The sequence below is a fragment of the Oncorhynchus keta genome, chromosome 28, assembly GCF_023373465.1.
Source record: "Oncorhynchus keta strain PuntledgeMale-10-30-2019 chromosome 28, Oket_V2, whole genome shotgun sequence".
Lineage (NCBI taxonomy): Eukaryota > Metazoa > Chordata > Actinopteri > Salmoniformes > Salmonidae > Oncorhynchus > Oncorhynchus keta.
In genome coordinates this window covers 40,535,639-40,563,068 of record NC_068448.1, presented here as the reverse complement: position 1 = coordinate 40,563,068, position 27,430 = coordinate 40,535,639, and the positions used below count along the sequence as shown (strand labels likewise).

At 47.5% G+C, this 27,430-nt stretch overlaps 1 protein-coding gene across 6 annotated transcripts in view; it reads left to right on the top strand.

Annotated features, from left to right (window-relative positions):
- Positions 1 to 27,430, top strand: part of LOC118361111 (voltage-dependent L-type calcium channel subunit alpha-1D-like) — a 98,958-nt gene that overhangs the window by 52,097 nt on the left and 19,431 nt on the right. For 4 of the 6 annotated variants that reach the window (XM_052483078.1, XM_052483077.1, XM_052483075.1 and 1 more), the window contains exons 8-28: positions 7,611 to 7,714; positions 7,826 to 7,998; positions 11,948 to 12,035; positions 12,162 to 12,188; positions 12,531 to 12,691; positions 13,013 to 13,238; positions 14,903 to 15,110; positions 15,367 to 15,487; positions 15,765 to 15,879; positions 16,000 to 16,057; positions 16,284 to 16,344; positions 16,439 to 16,583; positions 20,899 to 21,028; positions 21,461 to 21,520; positions 22,944 to 23,050; positions 23,127 to 23,214; positions 23,421 to 23,528; positions 25,221 to 25,273; positions 25,420 to 25,566; positions 25,720 to 25,921; positions 26,124 to 26,282. In XM_052483078.1, the coding sequence (XP_052339038.1) occupies positions 7,611 to 7,714; positions 7,826 to 7,998; positions 11,948 to 12,035; positions 12,162 to 12,188; positions 12,531 to 12,691; positions 13,013 to 13,238; positions 14,903 to 15,110; positions 15,367 to 15,487; positions 15,765 to 15,879; positions 16,000 to 16,057; positions 16,284 to 16,344; positions 16,439 to 16,583; positions 20,899 to 21,028; positions 21,461 to 21,520; positions 22,944 to 23,050; positions 23,127 to 23,214; positions 23,421 to 23,528; positions 25,221 to 25,273; positions 25,420 to 25,566; positions 25,720 to 25,921; positions 26,124 to 26,282 (2,541 nt within the window). Of the gene's footprint in view, positions 1 to 7,610; positions 7,715 to 7,825; positions 7,999 to 11,947; positions 12,036 to 12,161; positions 12,189 to 12,530; positions 12,692 to 13,012; positions 13,239 to 14,902; positions 15,111 to 15,366; positions 15,488 to 15,764; positions 15,880 to 15,999; positions 16,058 to 16,283; positions 16,345 to 16,438; positions 16,584 to 20,898; positions 21,029 to 21,460; positions 21,521 to 21,603; positions 21,664 to 22,943; positions 23,051 to 23,126; positions 23,215 to 23,420; positions 23,529 to 25,220; positions 25,274 to 25,419; positions 25,567 to 25,719; positions 25,922 to 26,123; positions 26,283 to 27,430 lie in introns of all 6 variants that reach the window. The other 2 variants (XM_052483074.1, XM_052483076.1) reach the window with 2 other exon arrangements.

The following is a 27,430-nucleotide window of genomic DNA, read 5'->3' as shown; positions in this document are numbered from 1 at the left end:
CCAGAGCTGTCAGTCTGCAAGGAGCTGCCAGTCTGCGCAGCAGTAAAAAGCACAGTTCCATTCAAGGAGCTGCCAGTCTGCAAGGAGCTGTCAGTCTGCAAGGTGCTGTCAGTCTGCAAGGTGCTGTCAGTCTGCAAGGTGCTGCCAGTCTGCAAAACGGAGCTGCCAGTCTGCAAGGAGCAGCCAGTCTGCAAGGAGCAGCCAGTCTGCAAGGAGCTGCCAGTCTGCAAGGAGCTGCCAGTCTGCAAGGAGCTGCCAGTCTGCACGGAGCTGTCAGTCTGCATGGAGCAGCCAGAGCTGTCAGTCTGCATTGTCCTTAGGAGCTGCCAGTCTGCAAGGAGCTGTCAGTCTTTTGTTCACATGGAGCAGCCAGAGCTGTCAGTCTGCAAGGAGCTGCCAGTCTGCAAGGAGCAGCCAGTCTGCAAGGAGCAGCCAGTCTGCAAGGAGCTGTCAGTCTGCAAGGAGCTGTCAGTCTGCACGGAGCTGCCAGTCTGCAAGGAGCTGCCAGTCTGCAAGGAGCTGTCAGTCTGCAAGGAGCTGTCAGTCTGCATGGAGCAGCCAGAGCTGTCAGTCTGCATGAAGCAGCCAGAGATGTCAGTCTGCAAGGAGCTGCCAGTCTGCAAGGAGCTGCCAGTCTGCAAGGAGCTGCCAGTCTGCAAGGAGCTGCCAGTCTGCAAGGAGCTGCCAGTCTGCACGGAGCTGCCAGTCTGCAAGGAACAGCCAGTCTGCAAGGAGCTGCCAGTCTGCAAGGAGCTGTCAGTCTGCAAGGAGCTGTCAGTCTGCATGGAGCAGCCAGAGCTGTCAGTCTGCATGAAGCAGCCAGAGCTGTCAGTCTGCAAGGAGCTACCAGTCTGCAAGGAGCTGCCAGTCTGCAAGGAGCTGTCAGTCTGCAAGGTGCTGTCAGTCTGCAAGGTGCTGTCAGTCTGCAAGGTGCTGCCAGTCTGCACGGAGCTGCCAGTCTGCAAGGAGCAGCCAGTCTGCAAGGAGCAGCCAGTCTGCAAGGAGCTGCCAGTCTGCAAGGAGCTGCCAGTCTGCAAGGAGCTGCCAGTCTGCACGGAGCTGTCAGTCTGCATGGAGCAGCCAGAGCTGTCAGTCTGCAAGGAGCTGCCAGTCTGCAAGGAGCTGTCAGTCTACATGGAGCAGCCAGAGCTGTCAGTCTGCAAGGAGCTGCCAGTCTGCAAGGAGCAGCCAGTCTGCAAGGAGCAGCCAGTCTGCAAGGAGCTGTCAGTCTGCAAGGAGCTGTCAGTCTGCAAGGAGCTGTCAGTCTGCAAGGAGCTGTCAGTCTGCACGGAGCTGTCAGTCTGCATGGAGCAGCCAGAGCTGTCAGTCTGCAAGGAGCTGCCAGTCTGCAAGGAGCTGTCAGTCTACATGGAGCAGCCAGAGCTGTCAGTCTGCAAGGAGCTGCCAGTCTGCATGGAGCTGCCAGTCTGCAAGGAGCAGCCAGTCTGCAAGGAGCTGTCAGTCTGCAAGGAGCTGTCAGTCTGCACGGAGCTGTCAGTCTGCATGGAGCAGCCAGAGCTGTCAGTCTGCATGAAGCAGCCAGAGCTGTCAGTCTGCAAGGAGCTGCCAGTCTGCAAGGAGCTGCCAGTCTGCAAGGAGCTGTCAGTCTGCAAGGAGCTGCCAGTCTGCAAGGAGCTGCCAGTCTGCAAGGAGCTGCCAGAGCTGTCAGTCTGCATGAAGCAGCCAGAGACGTCAGTCTGCATGAAGCAGCCAGAGATGTCAGTCTGCATGGAGCAGCCAGAGCTGTCAGTCTGCAAGGAGCAGCCAGTCTGCAAGGAGCTGCCAGTCTGCAATGAGCTGTCAGTCTGCAAGGAGCTGTCAGTCTGCAAGGAGCTGTCAGCCTGCATGGAGCAGTCAGAGCTGTCAGCCTGCATGGAGCAGCCAGAGCTGCCAGTCTACATGGAGCAGCCAGAGCTGTCAGTCTACATGGAGCAGCCAGAGCTGTCAGTCTGAAAGGAGCTGCCAGTCTGCAAGGTGCTGCCAGCCTGCATGGAGCAGTCAGAGTTGTTAGTCTGCATGAAGCAGCCAGAGCTGTCAGTCTGCATGAAGCAGCCAGAGTTGTCAGTCTGCAAGGAGCTGCCAGTCTGCAAGGAGCTGCCAGTCTGCAAGGAGCTGCCAGTCTGCAAGGAGCTGCCAGTCTACAAGGAGCTGTCAGTCTGCAAGGAGCTGTCAGTCTGCAAGGAGCCGCCAGTCTGCCCAGCGCCGCCAGTGCCGCCAGTCTGCCCAGCGCTTCCAGTGCCGCCAGTCTGCCCAGCTCCGCCAGTGCCGCCAGTCTGCCCAGCGCCGCCAGTGCCGCCAGTCTGCCCAGCGCCGCCAGTGCCCCCAGTCTGCCCAGCACTGCCAGTGCCCCCAGTCTGCCCAGCGCCGCCAGTCTGCCCAGTGCCGCCAGTCTGCCCAGCGCCACCAGTCTGTCAGGATCAGTTAGATCCGCCAGTCAGCCAGGATCCGCCAGTCTGCCAGGATCCACCAGTCTGCCAGGATCCGCCAGAAGTGCCAGTCTGCCAGGATCCGCCAGAAGTGCCAGTCAGCCAGGATCTGCCAGAGGTGCCAGGATCTGCCAGTCGGCCAGGATCTGCCAGTCGGCCAGGATCCACCAGTCAGCCAGGATCCGCCAGTCTGCCAGTGCCGCCAGTCTGCCCAGCGCCGCCAGTGCCGCCAGTCTGCCCAGCGCCGCCAGTGCCCCCAGTCTGCCCAGCGCCGCCAGTCTGCCCAGCGCCGCCAGTCTGCCCAGTGCCGCAAGTCTGCCCAGCGCCGCCAGTCTGCCCAGCGTCGCCAGTCTGCCCAGCGCTGCCAGTCTGCCCACCAGTCTGCCCAGCGCCGCCAGTCTGCCCAGCGCCGCCAGTCTGCCCAGCGCCGCCAGTCTGCCCAGCGTCGCCAGTCTGTCAGGATCAGTTAGATCCGCCAGTCAGCCAGGATCCGCCAGTCTGCCAGGATCCACCAGTCTGCCAGGATCCGCCAGAAGTGCCAGTCTGCCAGGATCCGCCAGAAGTGCCAGTCAGCCAGGATCTGCCAGAGGTGCCAGTCGGCCAGGATCTGCCAGTCGGCCAGGATCTGCCAGTCGGCCAGGATCCGCCAGTCAGCCAGGATCCGCCAGTCTGCCAGGATCCGCCAGAACTTCCAGTCGGCCAGGATCTGCCAGTCAGCCAGGATCCGCCCGTCAGCCAGGATCCACCAGTCAGCCAGGATCCGCCAGTCAGCCAGGATCTGCCAGATCCGCTAGTCAGCCAGGATCCGCCAGTCAGCCAGACTCTTCCAGATCTGCCAGTCAGCCAGATTCTTCCAGATCTGCCAGTCAACCAGACTCTTCCAGATCTGCCAGAACTGCCAGTCGGCCAGGATCTGCCAGTCGGCCAGGATCCGCCAGTCAGCCAGGATCCGCCAGTCTGCCAGGATCCACCAGTCTGCCAGGATCCGCCAGAAGTGCCAGTCTGCCAGGATCCGCCAGAAGTGCCAGTCAGCCAGGATCTGCCAGAGGTGCCAGTCGGCCAGGATCTGCCAGTCGGCCAGGATCTGCCAGTCGGCCAGGATCCGCCAGTCAGCCAGGATCCGCCAGTCTGCCAGGATCCGCCAGAACTTCCAGTCGGCCAGGATCTGCCAGTCAGCCAGGATCCGCCCGTCAGCCAGGATCCACCAGTCAGCCAGGATCCGCCAGTCAGCCAGGATCTGCCAGATCCGCTAGTCAGCCAGGATCCGCCAGTCAGCCAGACTCTTCCAGATCTGCCAGTCAGCCAGATTCTTCCAGATCTGCCAGTCAACCAGACTCTTCCAGATCTGCCAGAACTGCCAGTCGGCCAGGATCTGCCAGTCGGCCAGGATCCGCCAGTCAGCCAGAATCCGCCAGATCCGCCAGTCAGCCAGGATCTGCTGAGACCACAAGCCAGCCAGGATCTGGTAGATCTATCTACCTGCCTGAGCTTCCTCTCACTCCTGAGCTTCCTCTCACTGAGCTTCCTCTCACTCCTGAGCTTTCTCTCACTCCCGAGCTTTCTCTCAGTCCCGAGCTGCCTTAGTCCCGAGCTGTCCTTCAGTCCTGATCTGCTCCTCAGTCCAGTGGGGTTCTGGGTGAGGACTACTAGGCCATGGTCGGCGGCGAGGGTGGACTATCCAGGGACGCGAGGAGAGGCGACTAAGACATTGACTAAGTGGGGTCCACGTCCCGCGCCGGAGCCGTCACCATGGACAGACGCCCACCCGGACCCTCCCTATTGTTTTGAGGTGCGTTCGGGAGTCCGCACCTTAGGGGGGTTCTGTCATGCCCTGGTCGAAGTATTTTGTGTTTATCTTTATGTATTGGGTCAGGCCAGGGTGTGGCATGGGGTTTTTGTATTGTGGTGTGTTTTGTCTTGGGGTTTTGGTGTGTATAGGCAGCCACATTCTTTGAGTTTGTCGTGGGTGATTGTCCTTAGTGTCCTTGTTCCTGTCTGTGTTAGTTTTCACTAGTATAGGCTGTTTCGGTTTTCGTTACGTTCTTTGTTTTGTAGTGTTTGTATTTTAGATTGGTGTTACGTTTTTTTGTTCATTAAACATGGATCGCAATCTACACGCTGCGTTTTGGTCCGACTCTCCTTCACCACACCTAGAAAACCGTTACACATTTCTTCACTATTCTGAATGTATAAAGAATCCATATGTTCTGAAATCTGAACACAACACTGCTGTGCACATCACCACCAATTCTGCAAAATTCATCCACAAACACTTGTATCCTTTCTTCCGGGGAAACATGGCCACCAAACCTGGAAAGGAGAATGAGATTTGTGCAGGCTCAGGATTTTGAGGTGGCTCACATAGGTCTGGTGGTCTGCCCAGAGGAGCCATGGCTGGCAGCCAGTCCAGGCGGCATTGTAGACGACAGAGCTGCTGGAAATGAAGTGTCCAGTGACCAACACTCTTGTCCAATCCCTGCATGAGAGAAGAGGAGATGTCACTGAGATAGGAGGGGGAATTTGTGATGCAGACCAATGGGCCAAGGTGGTACTACTTAAAAGTTCAGCTGTGGATGTACTGCACAAAAACCACCTCATCAGTGGACCCCATATGAACAGATAATACTGGACATACCGTTTGACAACAAATTCACAAGGCAGCAAGTAGAATGACCCTGACTGTTCTGCTTTGGACATATGCTGCCTTTTTTGGGAGATGAGTTTTCTCAGGGCAGACTGCGGCTATGACAGAAATATCTGGACATTCTCAAGAGCTAGATGCCAAAGATGTGTGATGGGGTAAAAATTACACAATCTGTTTTAAAAAGGGTTAATTCATGGAAATCTCCTTCCATTGTTTGATTTAATCTCTGTCTTCAATCCGCCCTGATAATACACCACAATATTTTATAATGTTTATGCCGTAATATAATATGCGTGTTCTGATGTCATATTAAACTTATTACAGCACAAACAAGAAACTATGTTTAATATTTTTGCACTTGTTTATTACTATGTCACATTGTCTAAGTAGATGTAGGAAGTAACATTATCACATTTCTCACATTCAATAAGTAAATAACATTTCAGTTAGGATCAGAAAATCAAATCAAATCAAATCCATTTATATAGCCCTTCGTACATCAGCTGATATCTCAAAGTGCTGTACAGAAACCCAGCCTAAAACCCCAAACAGCAAGCAATGCAGGTGTAGAAGCACGGTGACCAGGAAAAACTCCCTAGCTAGGAAGAAACCTAGAGAGGAACCAGGCTATGTGGGGTGGCCAGTCCTCTTCTGGCTGTGCCGGGTGGAGATTATAGCAGAACATGGCCAAGATGTTCAAATGTTCATAAATGACCAGCATGGTCCAATAATAATAAGGCAGAACAGTTGAAACTGGAGCAGCAGCACGGCCAGGTGGACTGGGGACAGCAAGGAGTCATCATGTCAGATAGTCCTGAGGCATGGTCCTAGGGCTCAGGTCCTCAGAGAGAGAGAAAGAAAGAGAGAAAGAGAGAATTAGAGAGAGCACACTTAAATTCACACAGGACACCGAATAGGACAGGAGAAGTACTCCAGATATAACAAACTGACCCTAGCCCCCCGACACATAAACTACTGCAGCATAAATACTGGAGGCTGAGACAGGAGGGGTCAGGAGACACTGTGGCCCCATCCGAGGACACCCCCGGACAGGGCCAAAAGTATGTACAAACAACATATTTACAGTAGTAGTCTTCCAGACTCTCACCACCTGTTTGTATCACGCCTGGCCACGGGGATTAGTTGTTTACCAGTTTCCCCTCTCAGGTTCACCAGCACGGATTTTCCGGATTTTGTTGGTACTTTGGTGTCAGACTGATGGGGATAGTTTGTGAAAGGATCTTGGGAACACCTTCAAGCGCCCGATTGCGCGTTCGACATATATCCTGACATTTTGCCATCTGCGAGTTGACCTCCCTTGTGTGTGAAACAGGAACGTTCAGATGAAACACCCTGTACGGCAGAACACAGACTGTTGAGGAGACACGCTCCTATATTGTATTATTGTAAATGTGTAAATATGGAGAAATGTACATTTGTATGATGTATTACTTGATTAATGGTGTATTGTTTTAGTCCTGTTTGAACCTCAGGCAGCAGCTAATTGAGGATCCTAATAAATACTAATACGTACTAAAGGGCAGGCAGACACACGCTCAGAAATCTGCATCACCACATCTTGCTTATGCATGAACTAACGTTAGCTATGACATAACTACAATTGCCTGTTGATCACGATTCCGCTCGGTTGTACCCAAGGTACAATTTTGGATAGGGGTGTTCCATGGCGGGTTGCTTGTTGAGGAAGTGGAATGAGTGCACACAAACAAGTTGTTTGGTGGCTTCTTCAGATTAAAGCCCTCAGCCATTGTGTCTTGTCAACTTCAGTCACGAGCATCTTGTGAAAAGAAAACCAAGGTGGGCATGAACATTTTGCCGTAGCCTGTGGCTTGTGGTTGAAACATTCCTGTCTTGACCACTCCTGTAGTTTCTTCCGGGAATTGTTGCACCCACGAACTGCACAGGTAGTTCCAGAAAACCCTGTGGTTATAGCTAGCTAGTAGCGGCTAACTCTGAGGCTAGTAGTTTAATAGCTTACGTTAGCGAACTTGAATGAAATAAATCTACAATCGCACTTGTTCACTAACACTTATACTTGGCTTTTATACTGTATAAATTGACCTCTTCTAACAATTAACTAAATGTTTTTCAAACGCTGGGAAAGTAGCTGAAGTAAAGTTAAGTTTGCCGCTGGCGCGCTGCAGTACAGTAAAGCAGAAGTCGAATCCATTACTTCCTTATAGCAGTGGTGGGCAATCTTTTCTGTGTGGGTGCAGGCTTTTGCTCCAGCCAAAACAAAAACACAACTAGATGTATAGTGTTCATCAACAAATGAGCTGTGTTACTGTTATGGCTACATCAAAAGCCTAGTCTTAGAGAGAGAGAGAGAGTCACTGCAAAGAGAGATGCCAGGGATCATCTGTAGTTACTGGTGTAATAGTTTCCATCAACAAACTTGATAGGTGTGAGTTTTTATGGCGGCCTGTAATCTGTACTTCTATTAGGGGCTAAATGATCATTGATAAACAGGGACGTATGTATTGTCCTCTGAACTGTGACTGTCAATGTCGTTGTTTCAGATGAACGATGCCATGGGTTCTGAGCTACCCTGGGTCTACTTCGTGAGTCTGGTCATCTTCGGTTCCTTCTTTGTTCTCAACCTGGTTCTGGGAGTGTTAAGCGGGTAAGATATCCGAGCATTGCTAACACATACACGTACACACCCACACACATGGAGGGAAAATGTTTCTAAGTGTGTGTGTGTGTGTGTGTGTGTGTGTGTGTCCGTCCACAGAGAGTTCTCCAAGGAGAGAGAGAAGGCCAAGGCTCGTGGAGACTTCCAGAAGCTGAGAGAGAAGCAGCAGCTGGAGGAGGATCTGAAGGGCTACCTGGACTGGATCACTCAGGCCGAGGATATCGACCCTGAGAATGACGAGGAGGGGGACGAGGAGGGGGGCAAACGCAATCGTGAGTCGCCTACCTCGGGCACTCCCTTCACATCACATTCCCATCTCTTCACCTCTACCCTGTAAGGGGCACCTGTGGTTCAGAGACAGGGACAAAGGTCTAGTTTTGAAACCCAGATGGCTCTGACAATTGGATTTCCTTTGACATAAAAGTGAGTTAACAGTGCTAATCTTCCCTATTCAAGGTGGAGCCCAGAGAGAGAAGAGTTTAGCTTTAAATGGTGGGATGTTGGGAATGTGTTTCTACACGGCAAAATGAATGCATGTCCAGCATTGGCATTCTGCTGCTGCGGTCTCGTTCCATGCTGTTGCTTTTATTTTTTGTCCCTGTGGTTATCATCTAAGACTATTGTGTTAGATCAGTGGTAAATATACATATTTAACACTACAGTAGCCTGTAGGTTTTTGAGTCTTTGCAGTAATGAATGTTGGTTCCCTGTTGGTTCTACCACCTGTTCCTGAGAAAATTATGAACGTGAATGTTGTGTCTGCTGCTCCAGCCCCCCACACACACACACACACACACACACACCAGTGGCGGTCAGTGCCGTTTATGATGAGGGAGGACAATTATTTTTTTCCGGAGCATGGCCTTATTTCTATTACAGCATATTGGATGACTGTCATTTAGATTTCATTCACCCAGTGCAATGTAACATAGATAGGTTTAGGCTACACACAGCCTACATCGTTGTCCCCGTATTAGCTAAAGTAGCGTCCTTGTCAACATAGCTAGTATAACTAATGCATTAGTAAACCTCCTACAATCATGCAGTGACGTTTCAGTCACTAAGCAGTATAACGGTTACACCGGCGGGTCACGGTGGAAATAAATTAATAAAATCAAAAGCTTACCTTGACTTGAAAGAGTTCCAGTGTTGTGTTGGATAGTCATAGCCAGCTAGCTAACATAGCATCCCTCTCTTTGAACCGGGTGTTTTGAGTAGGCTAAACTAGCTTTGTGCATTCGCTAGCTTAGTTAAACTGAAAGTGAAAAAAAATGACAATCTCTCTTGCTCTCTTGCTTCTTACTTTTTGAAGAAATTAATTTTTTCAAAACTGTTCAACTATTGTCTTTCTCTCTATTTGAGTCAACCACTCACCACATTTTATGCACTGCAGTTCTAGCTAGCTGTAGTTTATGCTTTCAGTACTAGATTAATTGTCTGATCCTTTGATTGGGTGAACAACATGTCAGTTCATGCTGCAAGAGCTCTGATAGGTTGGAGAACAGCCTCCGGATGTTGTCATAATTACTTTGTAAGTCTATGGAAGGGGGTGAGAACCAAGAGCCTCCTAGGTTTTGTATTGAAGTCAATGTACCAAGAGGAGGACAGAAGCTAGCTGTCCTCCGGCTGCACAATGATGCTACCCTACAGAGTGATGTTGAGGCTACTGTAGACCTTCATTCCAAAAAGTTTGATTGAATCAATTATTTGGTGACGTGAATATATAATTTCTATAGTTTTCTCTAAAAAGGATAACTTTTTTAATGTTTTACCACTTTTATGAAATTCACTGAGGAGGATGGTCCTCCCCTTCCTACTCCGAGGAGCCTCCACTGACACACACTTATTGTCAGCCCCTGCCTGTGTGCTCAATCTGTGCAGTGCAGGGTGGTCAATGGCGGGAATCCAAATCCTTTTTATTTAAGTATGACGTGTGGTGGGAGGAGACGACACAGCACTTCCTGTGACGCGCGCATGCGTGTTTCAATGTTGAGCGAGAGAGAAAGAGAGCGGCTCTAATTGAGATATCAGTCTCATCTGGGCCATTATTAAAAGACATAATAGGCACATCAGACATGTTGTCATTGTTCTGTTTTTGTAATTGTTCTGCCCCCCACACACACACACACAATGCATGACTCATCTATTCCCAGATGTCCATCTTTAGTGCTGATATAATTCAGTGAGTATGCTGCTGAGGCTCAGAGAGATAGAGATATGTTTGATCTGTCATTGGCTATAATGCCTGGTGGGGATATGTTTGATCTGTAATAAATTCTAAAGCCTGTGACATCTAGAGAGTTAGACTAAAGCATGCCAGAAGGGTTGAGTGCCTCATTGGCCATCGACTGTATTAGCAGCACACTAACTCTCTCACTATTGGCCTGTACATGGTCGCTACATGATGTACTGTTTCTTATCGAGTGTGCGTGGGACATCAGTTAACCTGGTGTCAATTCTAAACAAAATAACAGGAAATACTACCACAGTGTCCAGTGTCTTATCATGATCAGGATAACCCAATCAAACTGTCCTCAATAATTGTAGGTTCATGCTAGAACACTTCATGTCAGAGGGCGTATGTATACGTGGTCAGTAGCAGTGTTGCACATGCTTTAGTTTACACCCAAGTGGGAAGTATGTTAGTCTGTGATTTCTGAATGGGTTTTCTTGGCAAAGATCACTCAGTTGTAGAATCACTTGAGGCCTCGAGGTGTCTGTGTGAGGTCTGGGAAAAGAGAGAGACGAGTGTTTGGAACAACCCCCCTCACTATGTTAGACTGTTGGCTCTCTCTATGTCACTTGTCTGTGTCTGGTGTCTAGCTGCCGTGCTGCATACATGGCGTGTTCGTCGTAGAGTTAAACTGTGTGTGACCCAGCCGATACTAATCAACGTCCTTCTTCCTCTTCTCTACCTTTACTCTTCAACGGCTTTATTACTCATTCTTCGTCTGTCCTGTCTTCTAGTTCTTGGCTTCTCTTCTCTTTCATCTCTTCTGTCTTCCTTAGTGCTCCTCTAGTCTCTTCTTAATGTGCTGATATTCTGTGGTGGATGTCTATTGTCTACTGTTCCCTCTTCTTCGCTGGTAACTCGCTGTGCCCTCTGCTGTGCCCTCTGCTGTCTGAATGCATGTACTGCGTGCATTTTAAACACCAAGGGGTGACACTGGCTGAGCTCATGGAGAAGAAGAAAGGGAAGTTTGGCTGGTTCAGCCAGTCCACAGAGTCACATGGTAAATTGTGCTGTGTGTGTGTGTGTGTGTGTGTGTGTGTGTGTGTGTGTGTGTGTGTGTGTGTGTGTGTGTGTGTGTGTGTGTGTGTGTGTGTGTGTGTGTGTGTGTGTGTGTGTGTGTGTGTGTGTGTGTGTGTGTGTGTGTGTGTGTGTGTGTGTGTTTTGCCCTCCCTTATTTCCTTGCTTGTGCTTTGCTACTGGCTTCATGTATGCTCCTCCATTTTTTTGCGTTCAATCATCTTTACTCACTCAGCCTCTTCGTTAGATCTTGTTCTCATTTTGTCCCGAGTCTTTGATGAAGTAGTGAGTGGGTGGATTTGTGGATTAAACATCAGAAGTACATGAGAGACAACCAGCAGGTTTTAGGCTTCTAGAGGTTACGAGAGGCCATGTGCATGTTGTAGCCTAGAATTCTCTAGAAATGGACCAAAGGTGAATAATGTATGTATTGTCTGCAGAATACATTGACATGTTGACTATGGAAAGGGTATGCATATTTGTAAATCGGTCAACAGAGATAGATTGCAATGTAAACATCCATTGTGTGGTCATTTCGATGTCATTCATTGTCATTATTGTTTTCTTCCATTTCTGTGCGTTGTGGTTTGGATTTTTCCTTTCGATGTCCTGTGGAGTATTTTTGAACCCTGTACTTGAGCATATTGTTTGTACAGCATCTGCACAGACCCACTAGTATAACGCTTTGAGCCTCTTTAGAAACCACACTATTGTCATCCCATTCACATAGTAAACAACATGGATGATCTGTGCAGGTGCTGCACTGTCTGCCTCTGAGTCAGCCCTGACTGTCAGTGACAGTCCTCAAAGAGCCCTGTGCTTAATCCTGAGGCTATGAAATCATGACACGGTTACTAGATTTAAGCCATAGAACCGAAAGCACTCGCCCATAAGGGTTCTTTAGGTCTGAAACTCAGAGCCATCGTTCGATTGGATCTCACCTTACTTCCTGCGTTTGTGTGATGTCACAGCAAGCGTGCCTGCCAGCGAGACAGAGTCTGTGAACACTGACAACCCCAATGGAGAAGACGATAAGGCTAACTGCTGTGGACCACACTGGTGAGTCTGTCCGTCTGTCAAGGTTCAAGATTCCTTTATGCCTGGATCGACTATTAGCTTGAAAAGCTACTGTAATACGTCATTCATGCAAATGGATATTAACAATATGATTTTTAATTTTCCCAGTCAAAAAATTACTAAATCAAAGTACAGGTCAGTTCTCTGTCAGTGCTATGTGTCATGAATTTTCTTTGCATGGTCCTGGCATTGTGGAGACTCATCGTTACGCGCTTGTGTCCCCCCACACACACTCACTCCGTTCCCCCTGATCAGTCACTGCACTCCTGCCCATGTCCTCTTCATCATCACCACATTCTCATCATCACAATCATTATATCTTTTGTTTAGTCTGTGACACTTAGATGTGAGATCTTCTGTCTTAACAAGCATGATTTCATTACAGTTAACAATTAACCTGTGCAAGAAATCCTGTGTGGACATAACACCACTTCCTAGTTCGAGTCAGATTGTGACATCACTTCCTTACCCTTGCAGTCGGCGATGGCGTCACTGGAACCGGTTCTGCCGCAGGAAGTGTCGTGCTGCTGTGAAGTCAGTGTCTTTCTATTGGCTAGTGATCATCCTGGTATTTCTGAACACGCTCACCATCTCGTCAGAGCACTACAACCAGCCTGACTGGCTCACGGAAGTACAGGGTGGGTAGAGGGTCAAAATGCTATTTCCCAATTACATACCCTCAGCATAATATGCACTTTACAGTGTCCTTTGCAGGAACCCAGTATACATCCTATGGTCTGTATGAATCGTACAATCTGCAACATTATTGTACTACAGTGTCCTTGATAATCTGACGATACCCGTGACATAGCCAATAAAATGTTTGTGTTTTTAAAACCAGCTACTGTATATCTGCAGCATATTGTAACCCTTCCTACCAGATCCCCCATAGAAATGATCTTTGTAACTGGAACGTGTTGTACTGCAATGTCTACATGCTGATGTCCGCTGCTCTCCAGATGTGGCCAACAAGGTTCTGCTGGCTTTGTTCACGTGTGAGATGCTGGTGAAGATGTACAGTCTGGGCCTGCAGGCCTACTTCGTGTCCCTGTTCAACCGCTTCGACTGCTTCGTGGTGTGTGGTGGCATCGTGGAGACCATCCTGGTGGAGCTGGCCGTCATGTCTCCTCTGGGCATCTCTGTGTTCCGTTGTGTCCGCCTGCTACGCATCTTCAAGGTCACACGGTGAGACTGGGAGAGGCTGGACATAGACTGATGTTGTGGAGGTGTATTATGGGTAAAATGTTTGCCTGTGATACTTTCACCTCGTATCTTGTTCTTTACTCACTGGTTTGATTTGTCATATACTGTTGGAAGAATGTATTTCGGTGTCTAGGTTTGTGTGTGCATGTGTGTGTTTGTGTGTTGTGCATTCATCTTAACCTCTCTAGGGTACGTGGGACGATAGCGTCCCACCTCGTCAACAGACAGTGAAACTGCAGGGCGCCAAATTTAAAACAACAGAAATCCCATAATTAAAATTCCTCAAACATACAAGTATTTTACACCATTTTAAAGATACACTTGTTGTAAATCCAGCCACAGTGTCCGATTTCAAAAAGGCTTTACGACGAAAGCAAACCAAACGATTATGTTATGTGAGTGCCTATTCACAGAATAACACAGCCATTTTTCCAGCCAAAGAGAGGATTCACAAAAAGCAGAAATATAGATTAAATGAATCACTAACCTTTGATGATCTTCATCAGATGACACTCATAGGACTTCATGTTACACAATACATGTATGTTTTGTTCAGTAAAGTTCACATTTATATCTGAGTTTACATTGGCTCGTTGTGGTCAGAAATGCATTGTCTCAAACAAACATCCGGTGAAAGTGCAGAGAGCCACATACAGACAGAAATACTCATCATAAACATTGATAAACTATACAGGTGTTTTCATGGAAATATAGATAAACTTCTCCTTAATGCAACCGCTGTGTCAGATTTCAAAAATGCTTTACGCCGAAAGCACACTTTGCGATTATGTTAGCCAGCCACAGAAACGCATACAGCCATTTTCCAGCCAAGGAGTGTCACAAAAGTCAGAAATAGCATTAGAATTAATCACATACCTTTGATGATCTTCATCTGGTGGCACTCCCAGGTCTCCATGTTAGACAATAAATGTTCGCTTTGTTTGATAATGTCCCTCTTTATGAGCAAAAACCTTCTTTTTGTTCGCACGTTTTGTCCAGTAATCCGAATGCAGAAGACACTAATTCCAGGACGAAAAGTTTTTTTAAAGTACAATAAAAGTTAGTAGAAACATGCCAAACAATGTTTAAAATCAATCCTCCGGTTGTTTTTGCCATAAATAATCAATAATATTTCAACTGGACAAAAGCTTCGTCAATAGGAAAGGAGAAACAAGAAAGGCGCGTTCACGATCAGGGCGCATGGCTGATGAATGGAAATTTCCACTGGTCACTGATTGAAAGTGCTTTATCTCCCTCATTTTTCAGAGTAAAAGCCTGAAACAATGACTAAAGACTGGTTACATGTAGAGGAAGGTACAGAGCTCATGAACTGGGTCCCAAGTCTTTGTTTGGTGGATAGGCTTTCAATGGAAAAACACCCTTTCAAAATAATAGTACTTCCTGGTTGGAGTTTCCTCAGTTTTTCGCCTGCCATATCAGTTCTGTTATACTCACAGACATACTTTTTTTAACAGTTTTGGAAACTTTAGAGTGTTTTCTATCCACGTCTACTAATTATATGCATATCCTATATTCTGGGACTGAGTAGCAGACAGTTTAATTTGGGCATGCTTTTCATCCAAACTTCCGAATGCTGCCCCCTACCGTAGTGAAGTTAACCCTCTCTCTCTCTATATGCCCTTTAGCCACTGGGCATCTCTCAGTAACCTGGTGGCGTCGCTGCTCAACTCCATGAAGTCCATCGCTTCCCTGCTGCTTCTGCTCTTCCTCTTCATCATCATCTTCTCCCTGTTGGGCATGCAGCTCTTCGGAGGCAAGTTCAACTTCGACGAGACGATAACCAAGAGGAGCACCTTCGATAACTTCCCCCAGGCACTACTCACAGTGTTTCAGGTAGGCCGCCTCTACCCGCCTCTCTCAGAGTGATTATTGACCTATTGACGTTGTGATGACGTTGCGATGCTGTTGCGATGACGTTGCAATAACGTTGTGACGACGTTGAGATAATGTTGTGATATGACGTTGTGATGACTTGTAAATAATAACATTGTAGTAATGTCCGGATGACGTTGTGAAGACTTGTAATAATAACATTGTTGTGATGGGATGACATTGTGACGACATTGCGTTACCCTGTTGTGCGACTCAGATCCTGACAGGCGAGGATTGGAACGCTGTGATGTATGATGGCATCATGGCGTACGGTGGACCCTTCTCATCGGGCATGGTCGTCAGCATCTACTTCATCATACTCTTCGTCTGCGGAAACTGTATCCTGTTTCTAACACATGGATTCCACTGCCTGTAGCTGTCTAGAGTTTAGATCAATGTTATCCGCTGGTTCTAGAGAGCCACAATATGTGCAGGCGTCATGAGTTACTCTTCATGAGTACATGGTTTGTTGAATCTATTACGCTAGTCCTGAGCGGGAACAAAACCCTGCACACATTGCAGGCCCACAGGACCAGGAGTGAAGAACAGTGCATTACATTGAAACGTTAGGTGAACGTTGTAGCTCTGTTGGCCTTAAGACCTGTGTGTAATCAGACATCCTGCTGAACGTCTTCTTGGCCATCGCCGTTGACAACCTGGCAGACGCAGAGAGCCTGAACACAGCGCAGAAGGAGGAAGAGGAGGAGAAGGAGAGGAAGAAGAGTTCCAGGTAATGCCAATACTGTCTGACTGATAGGAGATAGTGATGTGGTTTTGTTTTTCCTCCGTACCTGACATTTGATTTGATTTGACATGGAGGTTGTCTTCTGTTTGGGGTCATTTTCTTCAGAAGTGACACAGACAAGACAGAGGATCTGAAACCTGAAGGCCAGGATGGAGAGATCAAGGTAATCACAGGCTGACTTCTAGTTTCAGAGATTAGAAAGTCAGAGGAGAGCAACCCATAACCACACAGAGGCACCATTAGATAACAAATTGTGCTGGTAATCCTTGGATATTTATTCACGTCTGCATTTTTAGCAACTTAGAATGGTACGGTGAAGTTAAACCATGTGTCATTCATAACAGTACTGATACGGTTCTGACATGTCATTTGTGTCTGCATGGGTGTAGCTTCCATTGGAGGAGGAAGTGGAAGAGGAGAAGGAGCCGTATCCCACTCCAGATACTCCAGGTAAACTCTTCTAGTCTGAGGTCAGTGTCCTAGCTTTGATGCTGTAGCTTCTGTGCCCTGACACTGCTTTGTCTCCGATCCTGGGTATCCCTAGTTGGTGACGATGACGACGACGACGATGAGCTCCCGGAGGTTCCGATTGGGCCACGTCCTCAGAGGCTGTCGGACCTCAGCGTCAAGGAGAAGACTCCGCCCATCCCTGAGGGCAGCGCTTTCTTCATCTTCAGCAACACTAACCTGTGAGTAGGCCTCAGTTCAAAACATGGGATATTATGCAAACACACGCACACTGACTTTTTTGCATACCGTCCCAACAGATCCATCGATGATGCTATCTCAATTGCTCTCCACACTGCCCTCACCCACCTAGATAACAGTAATACCTATGTGAGAATGCTGTTCATAGACTACAGCTCAGCATTCAACACCCTTCGTCCCCTCAAGCACCAAGTCACCAAGCTTTAGTACTGTGGGTCTGAACAGCTCCCTCAGCAACTGGATCCTGGACTTCCTTACGGGCCGACCCCAGGTGGTGAGGGTAGGCTACATCACCTCCTCAACGCTGACTTTCAACTTACAGAGGGGTGTGTGCTTAGTCCTCTCCTGTACACCTTGTTCTCCCACGACTGCATGGCCAGGCATGACTCCAACCCAATCATCAAGTTTACTGACGACACGACGGTGGTAGGACAGATGACCGTTGATGATGTGTCAGCCTACAGGGAGGAAGTCAGTGACCTGGCAGTGTGGTGCCAGAGTACCAACTTTTCCCTCATTGTCAGTAAAGACCAAGGAGCTGATCGTGGACCACAGGAAACAGGGGCGTGAGCACGCCCCCATCCACATTGACAGAGCTGCAGTAGAGCAGGTCGAGAGCTTCAAGTTCATTTACATTTACATTTAAGTCATTTAGCAGACGCTCTTATCCAGAGCGACTTACAAATTGGTGCATTCACCTTATGACATCCAGTAGAACAGTCACTTTACAATACTGGATCTAAATCTTAAAGGGGGGGGGGTGAGAAGGATTACTTATCCTATCCTAGGTATTCCTTAAAGAGGTGGGGTTTCAGGTGTCTCCGGAAGGTGGTGATTGACTCCACTGTCCTGGCGTCGTGAGGGAGTTTGTTCCACCATTGGGGGGCCAGAGCAGCGAACAGTTTTGACTGGGCTGAGCGGGAACTGTACTTCCTCAGTGGTAGGGAGGCGAGGAGGCCAGAGGTGGATGAACGCAGTGCCCTTGTTTGGGTGTAGGGCCTGATCAGAGCCTGGAGGTACTGAGGTGCCGTTCCCCTCACAGCTCCGTAGGCAAGCACCATGGTCTTGTAGCGGATGCGAGCTTCAACTGGAAGCCAGTGGAGAGAGCGGAGGAGCGGGGTGACGTGAGAGAACTTGGGAAGGTTGAACACCAGACGGGCTGCGGCGTTCTGGATGAGTTGTAGGGGTTTAATGGCACAGGCAGGGAGCCCAGCCAACAGCGAGTTGCAGTAATCCAGACGGGAGATGACAAGTGCCTGGATTAGGACCTGCGCCGCTTCCTGTGTGAGGCAGGGTCGAACTCTGCGGATGTTGTAGAGCATGAACCTACAGGAGTGGGCCACCGCCTTGATGTTAGTTGAGAACGACAGGGTGTTGTCCAGGATCACGCCAAGGTTCTTAGCGCTCTGGGAGGAGGACACAATGGAGTTGTCAACCGTGATGGCGAGATCATGGAACGGGCAGTCCTTCCCCGGGAGGAAGAGCAGCTCCGTCTTGCCGAGGTTCAGCTTGAGGTGGTGATCCGTCATCCACACTGATATGTCTGCCAGACATGCAGAGATGCGATTCGCCACCTGGTCATCAGAAGGGGGAAAGGAGAAGATTAATTGTGTGTCGTCTGCATAGCAATGATAGGAGAGACCATGTGAGGTTATGACAGAGCCAAGTGACTTGGTGTATAGCGAGAATAGGAGAGGGCCTAGAACAGAGCCCTGGGGGACACCAGTGGTGAGAGCGCGTGGTGAGGAGACAGATTCTCGCCATGCCACCTGGTAGGAGCGACCTGTCAGGTAGGACGCAATCCAAGCGTGGGCCGCGCCGGAGATGCCCAACTCGGAGAGGGTGGAGAGGAGGATCTGATGGTTCACAGTATCGAAGGCAGCCGATAGGTCTAGAAGGATGAGAGCAGAGGAGAGAGAGTTAGCTTTAGCGGTGCGGAGCGCCTCCGTGATACAGAGAAGAGCAGTCTCAGTTGAATGACTAGTCTTGAAACCTGACTGATTTGGATCGAGAAGGTCATTCAGAGAGAGATAGCGGGAGAGCTGGCCAAGGACGGCACGTTCAAGAGTTTTGGAGAGAAAAGAAAGAAGGGATACTGGTCTGTAGTTGTTGACATCGGAGGGATCGAGTGTAGGTTTTTTCAGAAGGGGTGCAACTCTCGCTCTCTTGAAGACGGAAGGGACGTAGCCAGCGGTCAGGGATGAGTTGATGAGCGAGGTGAGGTAAGGGAGAAGGTCTCCGGAAATGGTCTGGAGAAGAGAGGAGGGGATGGGGTCAAGCGGGCAGGTTGTTGGGCGGCCGGCCGTCACAAGACGCGAGATTTCATCTGGAGAGAGAGGGGAGAAAGAGGTCAGAGCACAGGGTAGGGCAGTGTGAGCAGAACCAGCGGTGCCGTTTGACTTAGCAAACGAGGATCGGATGTCGTCGACCTTCTTTTCAAAGTGGTTGACGAAGTCATCTGCAGAGAGGGAGGAGGGGGGAGGGGGAGGAGGATTCAGGAGGGAGGAGAAGGTGGCAAAGAGCTTCCTAGGGTTAGAGGCAGATGCTTGGAATTTAGAGTGGTAGAAAATGGCTTTAGCAGCAGAGACAGAGGAGGAAAATGTAGAGAGGAGGGAGTGAAAGGATGCCAGGTCCGCAGGGAGGCGAGTTTTCCTCCATTTCCGCTCGGCTGCCCGGAGCCCTGTTCCTCTCTGTCCAAATCAATAAAGACTTAAAATGCTCCAAACACATGTGCACAGTTGTTAAGAAGGCGCAACAACGCCTCTTCTCCCTCAGGAGATTAGAAAGAGTTTGGCATTGGCCCTCAAATCCTCAAAGTTCTACAGCTGCACTATTGAGAGCATTTTGACTGGCTGCATCCCTGCCTGGTATGACAATAGCACTGCCCTCGATCACATGGCGCTACAGAGGGTGGTGTGGACAGCCCAGTGCATTATTTGGGCCGAGCTCCCTACCATCCAGGACATTTATATCGGGCGGTGTGGTAGAAAGGCCCAGAAAATCGTTAAAGACTCCAACCACCCAAGCCATAGACTATTCTCTCTGCTTCCACACGGTAAGCCGTACCGGTGCGTCAAGTCTGGCACCAACAGGCTCTTGAACGGCTTCTATCAATACGATTGATAAATAGCTAACAAAATAGCTACACGGACTATCTGAGTTAAACTTGTATATTTATTGACCTAGTTTTGTTTTTACGCAGACTCACATTGCCCTACACACTCACTCCATCTGCTCAATCACACATAATATGCACATACATTTATATTCATACCGTGTATATTTATTGACCTAGTTTTGTCTTTACGCACACTCTACACACCCACTCACATACAAGCTGCTTCGTCTCTGTTTATCTTCTATCCTGTTGCCTAGTCCCCTCACCCCTATACATATCTACCTCCATCACTCCAGTGTCCCTGCACATTGTAAATATGGTTGAACTGAGCCTGTATATAGTATGTTATTGAAATTACCCTGTATATAGTATGGTATTGAACTGACCCTGTATATAGTATGGTATTGAACTGAGCCTGTAAAGAGTATGGTACTGAACTGACCCTGCATATAGTATGGTATTGAACTAACCCTGTATATAGTATGGTATTGAACTGAGCCTGTAAAGAGTATGGTACTGAACTGACCCTGCATATAGTATGGTATTGAACTGACCCTGTATATAGTATGGTATTGAACTGAGCCTGTAAAGAGTATGGTACTGAACTGAGCCTGTAAAGAGTATGGTACTGAACTGACCCTGCATATAGTATGGTATTGAACTGACCCTGTATATAGTATGGTATTGAACTGACCCTGTATATAGTATGGTATTGAACTGAGCCTGTAAAGAGTATGGTATTGAACTGAGCCTGTAAAGAGTATGGTACTGAACTGAGCCTGTAAAGAGTATGGTATTGAACTGACCCTGTATATAGTATGGTATTGAACTGACCCTGTATATAGTATGGTATTGAACTGAGCCTGTAAAGAGTATGATACTGAACTGACCCTGCATATAGTATGGTATTGAACTGACCCTGTATATAGTATGGTATTGAACTGACCCGGTATATAGTATGGTATTGAACTGAGCCTGTAAAGAGTATGGTATTGAACTGACCCTGTATATAGTATAGTAATGAACTGACACACACACACACACACACACACACACACACACACACACACACACACACACACACACACACACACACACACACACACACACACACACACACACACACACACACACACACACACTCAGAAATAATGTAATTTCATGGCTTTCTTTCTCAGGGTCCGGGTAGCCTGCCACAAGCTGACCAACCACCACATCTTCACCAACCTCATCCTGGTCTTCATCATGCTGAGCTCTGTGTCTCTGGCTGCTGAGGACCCCATACGCAACTTCTCCGCACGCAACATCGTATGTAGGCTGCAGCAGCTCTGACATTCAAAATAACATTTAAAGCTGCAATATGTAAGCTGCTTTTGCATCTGGGTTTTGTACACCAGCTTCGAACAGCTGTAAAAAAAACAATATTTTTGGTAATTGAAAATACATTTCTTAGTGGTTTATATGGTAATTAGGCAAACTATTAGAACCAACCAGGAAATGGCGGGGCCAATTCTGCATATTGCACCTTTAATAGCACCAAGATGATGTCTACTTCCATGAAAGTAAAATAATATGAAAATAATGGAATATGGAATATCCACGTTAAAAACAAAACTTGAACTAAAAACTCAAACCTGTACTTTTGTGAACAATTTAGGACGGTTGATGCATTCTGAAGTTGTTGATGTCATGTGGTGATGCCTTGGCCTCCTGTTAAACTTTCACATTGCCTTTTTGCAGATACTTGGTTATTTTGACTATGCTTTCACGGCAATCTTTACTGTTGAGATCCTGTTGAAGGTAAATGCTTTCCCCCATGTGTGTGTGTGTGCTGTGCTCTACTGCTTGTGTGGTAACACTCCAACCTTCTCGTTGCTTTCCAGATCCTAGGCTATGCAGATTATGTCTTCACTAGTATGTTTACCTTTGAGATCCTGTTGAAGGTAACCTGGTTTCTATGACAACCATAGCCTTGCTGCACTCCCCTGTCTACTGTACGTCGCCTGCTTGTACTTTGTCTGTCAGCAACCATCACGGCACCTCTTTTTAATCACAAACGGACCTGAAAATCAATAGATAACATCAGTTGTTATCCGATGACTTGTTATTATTTTAATTTGGAGCCAAAAGAGGGGGGGGGCAATATATATTCGTGTACATTTTTGCAGAGTAGCATGATCCACTGCATTCTTATTGGGTCCAGTTTAAACTGCACCCTGTAAAGATGGGGGCTCATGGTAGGTCACCTCTTTGTGAATCTCCACCATAGAGATTCCTACCCTGGTTGCCAGATCTGTTTCTCCTTTAGCCAACAAGTTCTGAGTTTGGCCTGAACTAAAGCATAAACAGATCTGGCATCCGCATCCTATTGGTATGATGTTGCCATCCCATCCCCCGCGAGTACTTCCACAGAGTGTGCATGAAACCACGACACACGTGAATGACTCTGAAGCTATTTGACTACTCTTTTGAATGTAACCTTACCCCCCCCACCCCCCATCCCTCCCCAGTTTGAGCGATCTTTGCAGTTTGAGCGATCTTTGTTATAATCTTTATAGGAAATCAATAGCAATACCTCTGAAATAATGTGTCCAATGTCAGAACAGTTCTCATTTGTCTATGTTTTAAATGTCGTTGCCTGTGTGTGTGTGTGTGTGTGTGTGTGTGTGTGTGTGTGTGTGTGTGTGTGTGTGTGTGTGTGTGTGTGTGTGTGTGTGTGTGTGTGTGTGTGTGTGTGTGTGTGTGTGTGTGTGTGTGTGTGTGTGTGAGAGAGAAGATGTGCAGGTGTCGCCGATTGTCTGATATGCAATTAAATGTGTACTTTGTTTATGTCTGAGTTTCTGTAGAAACCCATTTGTCTGGCATTGATTATCACATTGAGAAGCATGCGTAGGAGTTTCAGTAAGAGTGGAGCTAGATCTGTGTGTAGGTGGACGTGTTTCACTATACTTGTGTGGACCAGAAGTCCCCACAAGTGTCCCCACAAGGAAAAAGGCTATTTCTAGGGGATTTAGGGTTAAAGTTCAAATTAGTGGGAGGGTTAGGATTAGGGTTAATGGGAATCAATTGTTTGTCCCCACAAGGTTTGACAAACAAGACGGTGTGTGTTTGTCTGCCCACGTCTATGTCATCTACAGTTATGGCTAAAGCTGTTGTGTCTAGTAAGGGACAGCCCAGTGTATAAGTTCAGGATATCTGATGCCAGTATCTCTGTGCTCTCCAGATGACAGCATTTGGGGCTTTCCTCCATAAAGGAGCCTTCTGCAGGAACTACTTCAACCTGCTGGACCTACTGGTGGTGGGAGTCTCTCTGGTGTCCTTCGGCATTCAGTACGTAACCAATCCTTCCCTCCAACAATCAAGCAACCAACCAATGTGGCCATAACTGTCTCTGTTTGGTGTTCAGGTCATCCGCCATCTCTGTGGTGAAGATCCTGCGTGTGCTGAGGGTGCTGCGGCCCCTGAGGGCCATCAACAGAGCCAAGGGCCTCAAGGTGAGACAGGGGTCCAGTTGACCACAGTGGAACAACTGTTTAACAATGCATCCAGAGAAAAACAGTTCTAACTAGCACACTTCCACAAAGGAACCGGCCGCTGAAATCTCCTGCAAATCATCATGCTAAGGGTAGAGGGTTCAATGAGGTTAATTCGTCCCTTAATTCTCTCTCGTCTCCTCTGTTTTTGACCCCTGACCCTGCAGCATGTGGTCCAGTGTGTATTTGTGGCCATCAGGACCATTGGTAATATCATGATCGTCACCACGCTGCTACAGTTCATGTTCGCCTGCATAGGAGTGCAGCTCTTCAAGGTACCTCCATTGCAGTATGACGGAATGAGTGTTGTGTGTGTGCAATTCATTATACAGTTGAAGTCGGAAGTTTACATACACCTTAGCCAACTACATTTAAACTCAGTTTGTCACAATTCCTGGCATTTAATCCTAGTAAATTCCCTGTGTTAGGTCAGTTAGGATCGCCACTTTATTTAAAGAATGTGAAATGTCAGAGAGAATGATTTATTTCAGCTTTTATTTATTTTGTCACATTCCCAGTGGGTCAGAAGTTTACATGCACTCAATTAGTATTTGGTAGCATTGCCTTTAAATTGTTTCACTTGGGTCAAACGTTTTGGGTAGCCTTCCACAAGCTTCCCACAATAAGTTGGGTGAATTTTGGCCCATTCCTCCTGACAGAGCTGGTGTAACTGAGTCAGGTTTGTAGGCCTCCTTGCTCGCATTCGCTTTTTCAGTTCTGCCCACAAATGTTCTATAGGATTGAGGTCAGGGCTTTGTGATGGCCACTCCAATACCTTGACTTTGTTGTCCTTAAGCCATTGTGCCCCAACTTTGGAAGTATGCTTGGGGTTATTGTCCATTTGGAAGACCCATTTGCGACCAAGCTTTAAGTTCCTGACTGATGTCTTGAGATGTTGCTTCAATATATCCACATAATTATCCTACCTCATGATGCCATCTATTTTCTGTAGTGCACCAGTCCCTCCTGCAGCAAAGCATCCCCACAACAAGATGCTGCCACCCCTGTGCTCCATGATTGGGATGTGTTCCTCGGCTTGCAAGCCTCCCCTTTTTCCTCCAAACATAACAATGGTCATTATGGCCAAACAGTTCTATTTTTGTTTTATCAGACCAGAGGACATTTCTCCAAAAAGTATGATCTTTGTCCCCATGTGCAGTTGCAGATTGTAGTCTGGCTTTTTTATGGCGGTTTTGAAGCAGTGGTTTCGTCCTTGCTGAGTGGTCTTTCAGGTTATGTTGATATAGGACTCGTTTTACTGTGGATATAGATACTTCACAAGGTTCTTTGCTGTTGTTCTGGGATTTATTTGCACTTTTCACACCAAAGTGCGTTCATCTCTAGGAGACTGAAAGCGTCTTCTTCCTGAGCGGTATGATGGCTGCGTGGTCCCATGGTGTTTATACTTGCGTACTATTGATTGTACAGCTGAATGTGGTACCTTCAGGCGTTTTGAAATTGCTCCCAAGGATGAACCAGACATGTGGAGGTCTACATTTCTTTTTTTTTGACGTCTTGGCTAATTTCTTTTGATTTTCCCATGATGTCAAACAAAGAGGCACTGAATTTGAAGGTAGGCCTTGAAATACATCCACAGGTACATCTCCAATTGACTCAAATGATGTCAATTAGCCTATCAGAAGCTTCTAAAGCCATGACATAATTTTCAGGAATTTTCCAAGCTGTTTAGTGTAGGTCGATTTCTGACCCACTGGAATTATGATACAGTGAATTATAAGTGAAATAATCTGTCCGTAAACAATTGTTGGAAAAATGACTTGTGTCATGTACAAAGTAGATGTCCTAACCGACTTGCCAAAACTATAGTTTGTTAACAAGAAATTTGTGGTTGAAAAACACTTAGGTTGGAGTCAATAAAACTTGGATGAAAACTTCCGACTTCAACGGTATGTGTGTGGTAGTGTGTGATAGAATAGCAGCTGTTGATGTTCTGTTCTCTCGTTCAGGGCAAGTTCTATCGCTGCACAGACGAGGCCAAGTCCAGCCCGGATGAATGCAAGTGAGTTGGATTGCACTCCATCTTTTCATGCTGGATACAATTGTAAGCTCACCATTGTGCGTGTGCATATGTCTGTATGCTAATGTGTCACACAGATATGTCAATCTGTGTGTAAAAGTGTAACGTCTTCTTCTCTCCTCGCGTAGAGGCACATACATTCTGTATAAGGATGGCGACACAGTGTTGCCCGCGGTCAGGGAGAGGATCTGGTACAACAGTGACTTCAACTTTGACAACGTCCTCATGGCTATGATGGCTCTGTTCACCGTCTCTACATTTGAAGGCTGGCCTGCGTAAGAGCCTCTCACAGATACGCACACGCACACACACACACACACACACAGCAAAAGTGTACGTGAACATACACACTCCTACGTATGCGTCTCCAGGCGTTCATTTTGACGACGCGTCTCACTGACTAGTGTGCGTTTGTTTCTGTGGCTCAGTCTGCTGTACAAGGCCATCGACTCCAACAGAGAGAATATGGGTCCCATCTACAACTACCGCGTGGAGATCTCCATCTTCTTCATCATCTACATCATCATCATTGCCTTCTTCATGATGAACATCTTTGTCGGTTTCGTCATCGTCACCTTCCAGGAGCAGGGAGAGAAAGAGTACAAGAACTGTGAGCTGGACAAAAACCAGGTAAGAGCCTTTGTGTGTGTGTGTGTGTGTGTGTGTGTGTGTGTGTGTGTGTGTGTGTGTGTGTGTGTGTGTGTGTGTGTGTGTGTGTGTGTGTGTGTGTGTGTGTGTGTGTGTGTGTGTGTGTGTGTGTGTGTGTGTGTGTGTGTGTGTGTGTGTGTGTGTGTGTTTTTGATTAACTCTGTGTTCTCTCTTCCATCTCTAGCGTCAGTGTGTAGAGTATGCTCTGAAGGCTCGTCCACTGCGGAGGTACATCCCTAAGAACCCCTACCAGTATAAGTTCTGGTATGTGGTTAACTCCACTGGCTTTGAGTACGTCATGTTCGTTCTCATCATCCTCAACACACTGTGTTTGGCGATCCAGGTGAGTCCCAACTGCCAGCCCTCTATAGCCCTAAATAGGCCTCTATGGCCCTCTATGGCCCTCTACAGCCCTCTATAGCTCTAAATAGCCCTCTATAGCTCTATATAGCCCTCTATAGCTCTATATAGCCCTCTAATAAAGCCCTCTATGGCCCTATATTATGGCCCTCTATAGCCCTACATTGCCCTCTATGGCCCTCTATATGCCTCGATAGCCCTATATAGCCCGCTATAGATCTAAATAGCCATATAAAGCCCTCTATAGCTCTAAATAGCCCTCTATATGCCTATATAGCTCTCTATAGCTCTAAATAGCCCTCTATATGCCCATATAGCCCTCTATATGCCTATATAGCCCTCTATAGCTCTAAATAGCCCTATATAGTCCTCTATCGCTCTAAATAGCCTTCTATAGCCTTCTATATGCCTATATAGCCCTCTATAGCTCTAAACAGCCCTATAAAGCCCTCAATAGCTCTAAATAGCCCTCTGTAGCCCTCTATATGCCTATATAGCCCTCTATAGCTCTAAATATCCCTATATAGCCCCCTATAGCTCTAAATAGCCCTCTGTAGCCCTCTATGCTTATATAACCCTCTATAGCTCCAAATAGCCCTATATAGCTCTAAATAGCCCCTTATAGCCCCCTATAGCCTTCTATAGCCCTCTATATGCCTATATAGCCCCCTATAGCCCTCTATATGCCTATATAGCCCCCTATAGACCTCTATATGCCTATATAGCCCTCTATAGCTCTAAATAGCCCTCTATAGCTCTAAATAGCCCTATATAGCCCTCTATAGCTCTAAATAGCCCTCTGTAGCCCTCTATAGGCCTATATAGCCCCCTGTAGCCCTATATAGCCCCCTACAGTATTCCATAGCCCTCTATATGCCTATATAGCCCTCTATAGCTCTAAATAGCCCTCTATATGCCTATATAGCCCTCTATAGCTCCAAATAGCCCTATGGAGCCCTCTATAGGCCTATATAGCCCTCTATAGCACTAAATAGCCCCCTATAGCCTTCTATAGCCCTCTATGTGCCTATATAACCCCATATAGCCCTCTATATGCCTATATAGACCCCTATAGACCTCTATATGCCTATTTAGCCCTCTATAGCTCTAAATAGACCACTATAGCTCTAA